This window comes from Chelonia mydas, chromosome 7 (assembly GCF_015237465.2).
Source record: "Chelonia mydas isolate rCheMyd1 chromosome 7, rCheMyd1.pri.v2, whole genome shotgun sequence".
NCBI classification, from domain to species: Eukaryota; Metazoa; Chordata; order Testudines; family Cheloniidae; genus Chelonia; species Chelonia mydas.
The window spans coordinates 33547281-33560812 of record NC_057853.1 but is presented as its reverse complement, the minus strand read 5'-3'; the positions used below and the strand labels follow the sequence as shown (position 1 = coordinate 33560812).

Sequence of the window (13532 nt, the reverse complement as noted above, 5' to 3'; positions counted from 1 at the left end):
AATGGCACCTCTGCGGACAAAAAATGGATTCAGAAGCATTCGTAGTACATTGATGCCATCTACTGGATACCAGAGGAAAAGCAGTTCTGAACCTAAGAACTAAAATCGGACACTGGAAAAACAGATCTGGTAATAGAACCAATCAAAAAGAAAATATGTAACCCTTCTCCAACATCCACAACAAAAACCTGAGAAAAGATCTATTAACGATGTTCTCCAGCTGAGCCCAGTAGAGGGGGGTTGCTGTGATTGGAAAAAGCTACATAAGCTGCTAAGAGCTTTCCAAACATAGTCCACTCCAGACCCAAAAACCTGTGAACCAACCAGAGTTATTGTAGTCCTTTATGGCACCAACTGTGCTAATCACTAAATTGGACACTTTTTATTTTATGCTAATTACTTGAGTTCAGCACATCTGTTGTCCTCATTCCCATGAGAAAGGAGGGATAGGGAGGAGCATGTTTTAAATAGTTGCCCACACTTTAAGTGTTCTCTGCAACCCTCCTAGTAATGAGAAAAAATTCAAATTATTGCTTAAACTGACATCCATTTTTCTGCAATGCTTCCTTACAAATCTATTAGGCTGAGTGAAAGCAAGTGATCCATCTTTAATTCTATATAACTTCCAAAACATAGTAATATTTAATAAACTTCAAGTAGCCAGGTTTGAGAAAAGAGGGCACAGAATGTAAGTATACAAGCACCCTGTTCAGACTCCAGAAATATTTAGTTCACAACACTGAGCATGCTCAGAAGCTTAATACAAGTACCTCAGCTGTGTAGTCATTCTGATGTGTAATTTGTTAACAAGTACTGAGAACTGGAGGACAGTTACTGTACCTCACAAACAGCTCACAAGAGCATTTTTAACTCTCAAAATGAGAGCCCTTTATAAATACATACTGCAAATTTAGAGATGCCTGCAGATATCTGGATTTTATTTGAACAACCATCCAGTCTATATATGGGGACAGGAAACAGTTACTTATACACAGTGCATCTAATATTTCAACAGCTTTTCAGAAAGAAATTTGAGAACAAAAAGTCAGATCTCTCTCAAAATATAAATATAAATAAAAGCGGTTTCCTGATCTTAGCAAAAAAGGTCAAGTTGCTTTGTTATGTACACCAAGAACCTTTTAAAACATCAATGTCATTTTCATTAGAATTCAAACTCTGAAATTTTATATTTTAAGATAAATTGCAAGACTTCTAAATACAAAGTTTTATTAATAAAGTACATTTAAAGAATACACTAGTTGGGAAGTTAGTAAACAGTAGAAGCAAAGAAAAATTAGGAAACGGTCTCAGCAGCAAAAAAATTAAAAATTTGAAATGGTTTAATACAAACCTATTTTTTTATGATACTCTGAAAGTGTTTCAAAACAAAGGCATAAGCCTTGAAATCATAATCTACTGAATATTCATCAAGTAGTTTCTTCTCACCCAGATAAGGCCTCCTAAACAGGAGATATAGGGGAAAGAGGTTTTAAATGGAAAATATTTGGGAAGGGTCCTGGTTTCTTTTCCCATTGAAAACATAAAAGTTCACATAAGACCGGCCAGACCAAAGGTCCATCTAGCCCAGTGTCCTGTCTTCCAACAGTGGCCAATGCCAGGTGTCCCAGCAGGAATGAACAGGTCATCATCAAGTGATCTATCCCGTCGCCCATTCTCAGCTTCTAGCAAACAGACAATAGGGATACCATCCCCGGCCATCCTGGCTAATAGCCATTGAACTTCATGAACTTATCTAGTTCTTTTTTGAACCCTGTTATAGTTTTGGCCTTCACAACATCCTCTGGCAAGGAGTTTCACAGGCTGACTGGGCGGTCTGAGAAAAAATACTTTCTTTTGTTTGTTTTAAACCTTTGACTATTAATTTCATTTGGTGACTCATAGTTCTTGTGTTATGAGAAGGAGTAAATAACACTTTATTTACTTTCTCCACGCCAGTCATGATTTTATAGACCTCTATCGTATCCCTCCTTATCATCTTTTTTCCAAGGAGAAAAGTCCCAGTCTTATTAATCTCTCCTCATCTCCTCTTCACATTCCAGATTTGAAGAGAAAAGGAAAGTGCTCTTTTGGTACATTTTGGAAAGATTAAGAAGGGCGAGGAAACTAATTCTACATACACATTTTGTCAGAAATTGAGCCAGAATTCATCACCCCAAGTCCTGCAGCCGTGAGATAAAAATGCATTACATCAGCATGATACACTTTATCCAAAAACAGTACCACAATATTTCTAATGTAACTACAGTACTATGATAATATTGTGGAAGCTAGTGACATCACACCTGGAGACTTGTAGTTTAGAAGCAGAACTGTAATCCTGGAACAGGTTTAATTTTCACCCTCTATCTGAAATCCATAAAAGTCCACAAAGGAAAGTTTCAGCATTTACTCTGTTGCTGCTGCCAGAGACAGGTATTCAACTTAATTTTGTTCTAAAACTGTTGGATGAAAGGAACTCGAACACTTGCCAGGACAAGTGGTATGAGAAAATAATAAAACCACAAACTAAACCTGAATTTAATGTTAATGGGAATTATTTGTGGTAAATAACGGTATAGTACAGCAAAAATTCAGTGTTATAGGAAGTAATGTAGAGCAAATAATACTCCACAAAACATAAGGTCCGGATACAAGATTCTATGATAAAGAAGAAGCTAATAAGCCATCTTTTGGAGGAGATGAAAAACCGAAATCCTAACTACTTGTAGTAATTAATGATTCATTGAACTTTTGTAAGACTAGGGATGTTAATCTGTGTCTAGGCCTGAATTCATATTCTACCTATTTAAGTCCTCATATCACTTCAACTGGATTCAGGGGTCTTCACCTCCTGAACTACTGTTTGGTGTTCATGTGTTATGTTTCACTACAGCAATCCATTTGAATGGAAGGTGAGCAATGTATATCCACTTTACTTTTTAAGCCTAAAAATAAAAATTGTTTGCTCGTGTTTACAGCCAAGCGGGTCCCAGAACGTGTTCTAGGTACATGTTGAGCACCCATGAAGCAAGTGTATGCTACTACTACCCCATGTCTTCAGCACCATGCTCTAAAGGTACGTCTACACTGCAGGGACCATACAAGCATCGTTACAGCATGGTAGCTAGGACAGCATAACCCTGTAGCGCAGATACAGCCCACACCAGTTAAAGGGTTTTTTCCATCCATGTAGGAGCTCCACTTCCCAAAGTGACAGTAGCTATGTTGACGGAATTATTCTCCTGTGGACCTAGCTGCATCTACACTGGGGTTTAGGTCAGCATAGCTACATTGCTCAAGAGCATGGAGTTTTCACACCCATCACTGATGTAACTATATCAGCCTAAAATTTAAGTTTCAGAGTAGCAGCGTGTTAGTCTGTATTCGCAAAAAGAAAAGGCGTACTTGTGGCACCTTAGAGACGAACAAATTTATTTGAGCATAAGCTTTCGTGAGCTACAGCTCACTTCATCGGATGCATTCAGTGGAAAATACAGTGAGGAGATTTATATACATAGAGAACATGAAACAAATCTCCCCACTGTATTTTCCACTGTATGCATCCGATGAAGTGAGCTGTAGCTCACGAAAGCTTATGCGCAAATAAATCTGTTAGTCTCTAAGGTGCCACAAGTACTCTTTTTTTTTTTTAATTTAAGTGTAGACCAGGCCTAACTGGCAGGAAGTTTACCTAGCCTGATTTCAGAGGTGAGAATAAGGGTTTGGGTACACTTACATTTTATAGCACTCTAACTTGCTGGCTCAGGGGCATGAAAAATCACCCCCTTGAGCACAGCAAGTCCGAGCGCTTTAAAGCGCTAGTGTAAACAGGCTCCCAGCGCTCGGAGCTAATCCCCTCGTGGAGGCGGATTACCAGGAGCGGTCACGTGCGACCACACTTGCACTTCAAAGCGCTGCCGTGGGAGCACTCCCGCGACAGCGCTTTGAAGTTTCCAGCGTAGCCATGCCCTAAGTGTCCTTTTCCTGAAGAGAAGGAAAAGGATTGAGAAGAGCATCTTTTCCAGCAGTAGAAAATGAGATCGGGAAATGAAGACCTCCCTCCAGTAGTTGAAAGAAAACCCTTGCTAGCACCTATGGGGTGGGAAGAAGGCAGAGAAAGAAGAGATGGGAAAAAACACTTCTACCAGAGAGAACTCTAAGAAGCTGTATGGAAAGCAATGCATGAGAAAGATCTTGTCGTGTTGCTAAAAATGAACTATGAGATGGAAGCAGAAAGGCAGATTAAGATGACAGTGTCCTTTTTAAAATTGGTAGCCTTTAAAGTGTTCCACAGGGGGGTGAGAGGGAAAGAGTGTTTTACATCCTTCAGCAACAATCCTGTGGTTGCTCCAAAGGTAAAATGAGAGGGTAAACAAAAGTACCCAAAGTACAAAAACAATGAGGTATTCATATGGAATTTAAAAGGTATTTAAATATGATACAAAGAAAACATTTTCCCCCAAACATATACTACACAATTTACCTATGAAACTTACTGACAAAAGATACCAAGACCAAAAATTTAGGCGGTTTAAAAAAAAAAAAAAAATTAGACACTGATATGAATCAGGAGAACGTCTAGTTATATTTGATTTTTTCCCATACAGGAAATAAACCCACGTTTTAGTCACGGTTTTGGAGCTGTGCTCTGGCTCCACTCCAGCTCCAGGCAAAAACCTGCAGCTCCACTGCTCCAGAGCTGCTCCGCGCTCCAGCTCCGGGCTCTGCTCCAAAGCCCTAGTTTTAGTGCCTAAGCCAAACTCAAACTTACAGTGTATAAAAGAAATTTCCCCTATGGCTGGTTATTCCATATGCATGTGGTACTTGCCATTTTTACAAATAGGATACTGCATTAGATAGAACAGTGTTCTGATCAGACATGGTAATACCCATGTTTCCAATCAAACAGGATAGGTCCATCAATGGCTATTAGACAGGATGGGCAGGATTGGTGTCCCTAGCCTCTGTTTGCCAGAAGCTGGGAATGAGCAACAGGGGATGGATCACTTGATGATTACCTGTTCTGTTCATTCCCTCTGGGGCACCTGGCACTGGCCACTGTCGGAAGACAGGATACTGGGCTAGATGGACCTTTGGCTCTACTGGGTCAGACTATTCTTATGTTCAGCAGGGAGGTTTCTGGTCAGTTGAAGTTTGTTTGGTTTTTCCTTTTTCTTTGGGGTGGTGGGGCAATTTCCCCCCAATCCTGATAGGTTTAGTTTAATGCTTGCTGCAAGTGAGAGGTACATCCTCTCCCTCACACTTCTCCATTCCATTAGAGCACTCCATGGAGAGACAAGCTGCCAGGTTGTGAGCTCTCTCATTCTCTAGTTAGCAGGGAATAAGAAAGGGTTAAGGGTTCCCTTTTCAACACCTGGACTGTTGGATGCTCAGGTTAGGGATAACTGAATTAAGATGCAACACACATGACCCTTGGTTTTCATGCATCTTTAACCTCTCCTGTCATCAAAGGGTGCAGTCAGAAATAGTCTACTTTGTCAGCTCTGTCATTTAGTGATTTTTAGATCACAAAATACCCTCTGAGAGGCCTTAATCCTAGCTCGTTGGAACCTGTCTGAAACTGAATCTACCAATCTTGGAGGCTGGAAGTGCGTAACACCGATGGGTTCAGCTTTCTGAAGAGATATGACCAATTTACAGGATGATATGGGATATGTCAACCCAAGTAAGAAGAGTTGGGATTCCATGGAGATAAGGTTGTTTAAGAGAGACTCTTTTTACCCTAACTGAACAGCTGACCAGGACCCTTAATCTGAAAGATGGAGATCTTGGAGAATCAAAAGGAGCTGTACCTTAGGAGCTCAATGCCCTGGTGTAGGACTTTTTTTTTTTTTTTTTCTTTAAATCGTCGTTATTCCAAAATAGAATCCAACATCTCCAGGTAGATGAGACCACTCTCAAAATAGATTTCCAATGACCCATAAAGATTAAAATGGACTGTAAAGCAGGAATTATGCTCAGATAGTCATTTAGGCTGAACAAACAGCTATGGCTCTATTAAGGTAGTTACAGAAATTGTCATCAGGGAATACGTTTCATTTAGATTTCTTTTAGGTTAGGATATAACCTTTGTAATCAGTCTCTCTGCCTACTGAGCCCTGTGGCTGCAGACAGTTTGGTGAGCTGATCTCTAGAATTGCCTTAACTGGAGGACAATTTACCTCAGATTAGGATGGCAGATCTAGTATAGTTTTGCCAGATCCTCCCCTGGGGCCAATCCCTTCAGAAGCAAAGTAACAATGGGGCTAGGTTCTAGGACTACATTCCTTACAGACCTACAAGGAAACTACCCTTCACTGGTGCCAAATTCTCCTGTATTGCCCAGTCCAGCTCATTCCAGGACAAAAAGATCAGTCCAGTGGAGGAAAAGGTGCCAATTCCCCTAGCCCCAACTCAACATGAAGAGATGTGGATCTATATGCTCCATCCTCTAATCAAGCGATCATTCCAGGCCTTTGCACAAAAAGGGCCCTTATTATGACTAATCACCGGGTGCTATAAACGTGTCTCAGGTACTCAGTAGTATTTGCATAGATAATAGCTCTTTTCTTCTCTATTTCCCCTGAAAGCTCTGTTCAAAAAGAAGTCTGTACCCAGTATATGCTAGATTACTCAATTTAAAAAAATGTAGTAGTATGATTCCAGCCTTTTTGGGCAGGCACTGTGGCTGAACTCTCTCTCACCACGTCTAGCGGTTTCTGTCCCTTCTCAACCTAAAATCAGTTTCCTGCTCCAGGTGCCATTAAGGAAGTCATTGCTCTCTATCGATTAGCAGGATGCTTAATCTCATTCATTCCAAACATGATTATTTATCTGTAGCACTGAAAGCATGCCAGGCACTTTACAAACACAAACAGCCAAAGCCCTTGCCCCGAAGGGCTTATGGTCTAAATAGTTCCTTTGTGGCAGCAATAGCAGTTCAGATCTCTTCCCTTTAAACGAACCACAACACTCCACACCTTTTCCAAAGGGGAAGGTGGTTCTTGCTGTGGCCCTCTGCAGGGCAAGGCTTTTTGTTCACTTGCCTCTAGCTGACTGAATGAGGGCAAAGTCAGAACAGCAAGGTTCAAACCTTCTAGAAGTGAACAGCTAGCAACAGAGCCAAGAGAAGTTGGGGGCTCTCTTTTCTGAGAATTTTACTGCTTGGAGTTTTGATTCCTCTCCTTTGTCTCCACAAATTATTAATCAAGACAATTCTAATTGAGTTGGTTTGGCCAGTTAACCCTTTGAAAAAGGGCAAAAAGGTTATTCTACTTTTGCTTTTCCCCACCTCACCCTGCTAATTCTTGGGCACATTGAAAAGTGCAATTATTAAATGTTATCCAACAACATTGGTGCTTGTTTTGCCTCCATTCCATGCTTCTGTGTGAGCTGATAAGTAAAGCTTCATTTTTTATAGCACTATTACTTTGCTACTGCATAATAAAAAGGGCAAAGAATGACACAAAGAAAACAACTCAAGGGACCCTAATTTATCAAGTCTCTGTTTTTCTTGATAAAAAACCCAGTCCTAGTTTTCTGAAGCACTGAGGCACTCCAACTTAAGTCAAAGGAAGTCAAGGTAACCAGCACCTCAAAAAAAAAAAAAAAAAAACCCACCACACAGTTTTCACACTGTTAAAATGATGGGAAATTTTCTAAATCCCAAATTTTCTTGGGAGGGAATGAGAGGTCCCTACTTCTTGCAGCTATAGGGGGTGCAAAATAATCAAATTCCTAGTGACCATAAACTGATGCCAAAAAAAACCTGAGCTCCCAAGCTGAATCCAGATATAGTGACCTGATTTGGAATCACAGCATCTTCCCACTTCCAGCATCGGACAGAGAGACCAGGCTTTTCACCACGGTCATTGCTCCAAGACCTAGACAGTGCCTAGCCCCTCTCCCCACTCATTTTATTAAGTCTATGGCTTGTAGATGTGCCTGGCAGGGCTGGTTGGATGGTTTTTGTAGTGTCTGGAAAAAAATAAATTCTGTGTTTTGTTTTTGCCACACCTGCAGTTAACCAAAAACCCACTACTCCCAGCGCTGCAATGACATCACTGATGCTACTATGTCAAATGGAACTAAAGATGTTAAGCCATGTTAAGTTAGTTCTCTTGGAAACTCAGGAAGGCAATATCTGTCAAATGGAAAAGCAAAAAAGCAGCTGAGAGAAACTGAAGAGTAAAAAAAACCAACAACTTTTTAGGAAGTATCTGACTGGAGTCTTTTAAATAAAGAATAAAGTGCATTTAAAAACAAACAAGGCAGAATACATCTTAATTAAAATATTTTGTTTTCATAATAACCAAGTGAAATTTAGCATATATTTGGCTAGTATCTTATGGAACATGACTGTGGTCATATTGTTCAAAGCTATATTCTGAATTGGCTATTTTGATATTTGAGTAATGTTATACCCGTAAACCAGTTCCCACTGGTGGATATCTGGGATCTCAAACAAAAAGGAAAATCCCTATGCCTCTTTAAATAAGAAAACAAAGATGTATTTATACAACTCTGAGGATTTCTCTTCCACTAAACTAACTACCGATTCCACTTTTTTCCATTCTCTGGACTCCATCACAGAATGATCCTTTCATGGATGAATAACTGTCCCTAATAATCTATCTAAAGAGATGGAGAAGGGCTTTGTAGGTCTCTGATGGTTTCCCAACAACGGTTTAAGAACTAGTGGACTAAAAGATTATTCTGAAGAGACAGGAATCCCTCTCTTCCTACCCTAAACTTTTCAGCTTAATACCTGAATCGGGAGCCTTAAATCTGTCTCCAAATTTAAATTTCTAAATTAACCTTTAGCTTGAAAAGTGCTCCACCACCTCGACATTTAGCTGGGATGGCAAAGAAAATGACTGTTTCTTTGATGGCAAAGAAAATGACTGTTTCCCTTACAAGTGCCACTGCTACCTCTCTTGCAGTGGCATGTCAAAGTATTACTTTATCACCCGGCCCCAGTTTTCAAGAGACAAAAAGCAACTTTTTTGGTGTGATTTTTTTTTAATGGATTTTCATTAAAAGTTGCCTGGCTCTTTTTTTCAGGCTATACTTGATACAAAAAAAGCCAGGCAATTTTTAACAGAAAATGTAGGTCAGAAAGTTGAGTGCTTAAGCTGTAAAGTTCAGGACAGGGGAAAAGTTAAGTAAACTGGGGTAAAGAGGAGGAAAGAGTGACAGTTCTGAACTACTGCCATGATTCCATCTCCCAGTGAACCCAGCTGCCCTTTCAGCAGCAGTTTTTGGCTTACTACTACTTTTAACTCTCAGAAGAAAAAGGTTCTTAAGTTAGTATTTAACAGAAAGTAAGCATTAAACCGGTCACTGAGCCATGAATTGCTACAGACAGGACAGCCAAACTCATGGGAAATCAGAGGGATTAGACATCTAAAGAAATTTTAAAAGGTTTTTTAAAATTACATACAAAATTTTAAATATATTGTATTACAGATAAGGGGCCAATTTTAGCATTGAGGTAAATGACAGTGAAAGTAGGTAATTAAAAGGTGTGCAGACTAAAGTACCATACCTTGCACCAAACTGTCATTAGAAAGCTATTGCTGTATTTCTCAGGAGCTGAAAGTACCTGGTCTTCATTATTGTACCTCAAAAAGCACCTAAGGTGTGAATCAGCTGCCTATGAAGTATATACTGCTGTGGTTTGTTGCTATAATGGACTATAATGTTTAATTGCTAAAAATCAGATTAGGTTTGTACCTTAAGTGAGGCTAGTGGATGTTCTGGACCAAGTAAACTCCAATGAAAGGAAGCCAAATCTTCATCAGGAAGAATGTGATTACCTAGAATATACAACATGCAGAACTTTAAAAAATAAAAAAAATAAAAAAGTACACCTTTAAAAACCAAACACTTTGTATAAACTGATTCTGCAGCAAAACTGATTGATGCAGCAAAGCAGATTTGCAGTCAAACCCAAATACATGTAGGTTTATCCTAGGGAGCAGGGGAGGAATTAAGTTTGTAAACAAAAATCTATTATTTCATAAAGCCTAATTAAAAAACGGTTACCTACCTTTCGTAACTGTTGTTCTTTGAGATGTGTTGCTCATGTCCATTCCATTCTAGGTGTGCGCGCGCCCATGCGTGCAGTCGGAGATTTTTGCCTGAGCGGTATCCCTAAGGCCACTTGTGGCGCCCCCTTGAGTGCCACACTCATACAGCGGTATATCAGGCGTCGTTGGCCCTACACCCGCTCACTCAGTTCCTTCTTGCCAGCAACAGAGGGGTATGAGAGTGAGTAATGGAATAGACATGAGCAACACATCTCAAAGAGCAACAGTTACAAAACACAGGTAAACATTTTCTCTTCTTTGAGTGCTTGCTCATGTCAATTCCATTCTAGGTGACTCATAAGCAGTACCAATGGAGGTGGGCTCAGAGTTCACGGTCTTGCAGCTTTCAGCACTGCTCTGCCAAAGCCAGTGTCATCTCGAGCTTGTTGGGTAAGCACAAAATCAGATGGGAACGTCTGGACAGATGACCAGATAGCGGCCCTACAGATCTCTTGGATTGGTACCTGTGCCAGGAAGGAGGCTGACAACGCTCATACCCTACTCAAGTGTGCTGTCACGATCACCGGCAGAGACACCCTCACCACCTTATAGCAGTAGCAGATGCAAGCCGTGACTCAGGATGAAATCCTCTGAGCAGACAGTGGGCTACCTTTCATTCGGTCTGCCACCGCAATGAACAACAGCATTGACTTACGGAATGGCTTTGTTCTATCTATGTAGAAGGCCAGCGCCCTCCTGACGTCCAGGGTGTATAGCCTGCGCTCCTCATCTGATGCATGAGGCTTTGGAAAGAAGACAGGTAAGTATATGTCCTGGCCCGTATGAAACTGGGAAATTACCTTGGGCAGAAACACTTGGTGCAGTCGCAGGTGGACCTTATCTTTGTAGAAGACTATAGGGCAGCTCCGAAGTAAGCACCCTAATCTCAGACACCCTGCAGGCCGATGTTATCATGACCAGGAATAAAACCTTCCAGGAGAGAAGCAGGAGAGAGCAGGAAGCCAACGGCTCAAAGAGAGGCCCCATGAGCCTTGACAGCATGACATTCAGGTCCCGGGAGGGGACGGGATCCTGGATGTGCGGGTAGAGACGCTCCAAACCTTTCAAAAACCTTTGTAACCAGGTTGCTGTCATGTCGTGAGCGAAGATCCACCTGCCTTGGAACATAGGAAGGAAAGCCGAGATAGCACCCAGGTGGACCTTGATCAATGACAAGGACAAACCTTGGAGTTTGAGGTGCAGCAGATAATCCAGGATCTCCTGCAGAGGGGCCTGCTTGGTCCGAATACACAGTTTTGAGGCCCAGCACGTGAACCTTTTTCATTTGGCCAGGTAAGTCACTCTGCTAAAAGGCTTCCTGCTACCAGACAAGTCCTGCTGGACATGTGCCGAGCGAGCCCATCCGACTGCACTTAGCCATGCAGTAGCCAAGCCATCAAGTGCAGCGCCACCTGGTTCGGATGCAAAAGGCTACCGTGGTTCTGGGACAGCACATCTGGACAGAGGGGCAGCTGCAGCACAGCAGCTACTGAAAGGCTCAGCAACGTGCCGAACCAGGGCTTGCAAGGCCACGTAGGGGCTTTTAGGATAATTCCTACCCTGTCTTGCTTGATCTTCACAAGGACCCTGTGAATCAATGGCACTGGCAGGAAGGCATACATCAGCACCCCCGACCAAGGAATGAGAAAGGCATCTGACAATTAGCCCCGGTCCATCCCCCAGACTGAACAGAACATGTGGCATTTTTTGTACTGCCTGGACACGAACAGGTCCACCTAGGGAGTCCCCCATCTCTGGAAGATTATGCTGACCACCTCTAGATGGAGGGACCACCTCGAGGCGAGATAAGAAAGTCCTGCTGAGGTGATCCACCAGGACATTCCTGGTTCCAGGCAGGTGCGCAGCTATCAGATGAATGGCATGCTACACATAAAAATCCCAAAGGCAGAGAGCTTCTTAAGAAAGGGCCGAAGACCTGGCACCGTCCTGCCTGTTGATGTAATACATCACGGCAATGTTGTCCATCAGGACCTGCACTACCTTGCCCTTCAGGTGGGGCAAGAAAGCCTGGCAGGCCAGGTGAACCGCTCTAAGCTTCCTGACGTTGATGTGGCGGGCCAGATCTTCCTGCAACCAGCAGCCCTGGGTGCTCAGCTCGTCCAGGTGGGCTCCCCAGCCCAGGTCCGAAGCATCGGAGACCAGGGTCAGAGACGGGGATGGGGTTGCTAAGGGAACTCCCTCCAACACCAATCCAGGGACGTAGATGGACTCTAGGCACGTTTTCAGAGGCCAGAGATGGAGCCGAGCATGGCTGACCACGTACATACATGTGGCCATGTGACCTAACAGCCGCAGGCAGGTGTGAGCCATGGTGAGCGGGTGGTTCTTACCATGGGAGATCAGGTCCAACATGGCCTAAAGATGCGTTTCCGAAGTAAAGCTCTGGCTCGCGTGGAGTCAAGAACCACCCCAATGAACTGGACAGGCTATTGGAATGAACTATGGACTGGAATGAACTATTCGCTGGACAGGCGTTAAGGAGGATTTTTTCTTGTTTATTAACAGGACCAGGTTGCGGCAGGTGGAAGGTACCAGATCGAGGCTCCTCTACACTTGCTCCCAAGACCTGCCCTTGATGAGCCAGTTGTCGAGGTACAGGAAGACCTGGACCCCTCGATGTCTCAGGTAAGCAGCTACTGGCGCCATACACTTTGTGAACACCCTTGGGGCTGATGAGAGGCCAAAGGGCAGCGCCGTGAATTGAAAACGGCGTCCGCCCACTATGAAATGCAGGAAATATCTGTGACCTTGGAATATGGAAATATGCAACCTTCCAGCCGAGGGCGGTGTACCAGTCTCCTAGATCCAGGGAGGGGAAGATGGAGGCCAGGGAGACCATGCAAAACTTCAACTTTCTGAGAGACGTGTTGAGGCGACGCAGGTCCAGAATGGGTCTGAGGCCCCCTTTTGCTTTCGGAATTAGGAAGTAGAGGGAATAGAACCCTTTCCCTTCATGTCCCGAGAGACCTCCTCCACCGCCCCAACGTGAAGGAGGTTCTTGATCTCTTGGATGTGGAGTTGCTCATGAGAAGGGTCCCTGAAGAGGGACGGAGAAAAGGGGGGTTGGGAGGGAGAGGCAGTCAAAAATTGTAGGTATAGCCCCAAGATACTATGTCCAGCACCCAGTGGTCAGAGGTGACCTGCGACCAGGGCAAATGGTAGGGATGAAGACGATCGAGGAAAGAATGAGGTGAATCCGGGGAATTGACTGGGGCATCACTCTTGAGTGCACCTTCAAAACGAGAGCTTCTGGTCCCCGGGATGCTTCGCCGGACTGGGCTGTGCAGGTGAGCGGGAGGAGGAAGGGCAGTGACGACTAAAGCTTGTGTCTCTATCCCTTCTCCTTGCAGGCCCCTGATGAGGCTTCCACGGCCTTGGCAATGGGGTGGGGGTGGAGGAACTGCTTCCGTGCAGACTGCG

The 13532-nt window shown here is 43.2% G+C and overlaps 1 protein-coding gene across 3 annotated transcripts in view; it reads right to left on the bottom strand.

The window, feature by feature from the left end:
• Positions 1-13532, bottom strand: part of FAM120A (family with sequence similarity 120A) — a 116656-nt gene that overhangs the window by 85302 nt on the left and 17822 nt on the right. For all 3 annotated transcript variants that reach the window (XM_007056886.4, XM_037905776.2, XM_043550313.1), the window contains exon 3: positions 9736-9818. In XM_007056886.4, coding sequence (XP_007056948.3) covers positions 9736-9818 — 83 coding nt within the window. The remainder of the gene's footprint in view (positions 1-9735; positions 9819-13532) is intronic.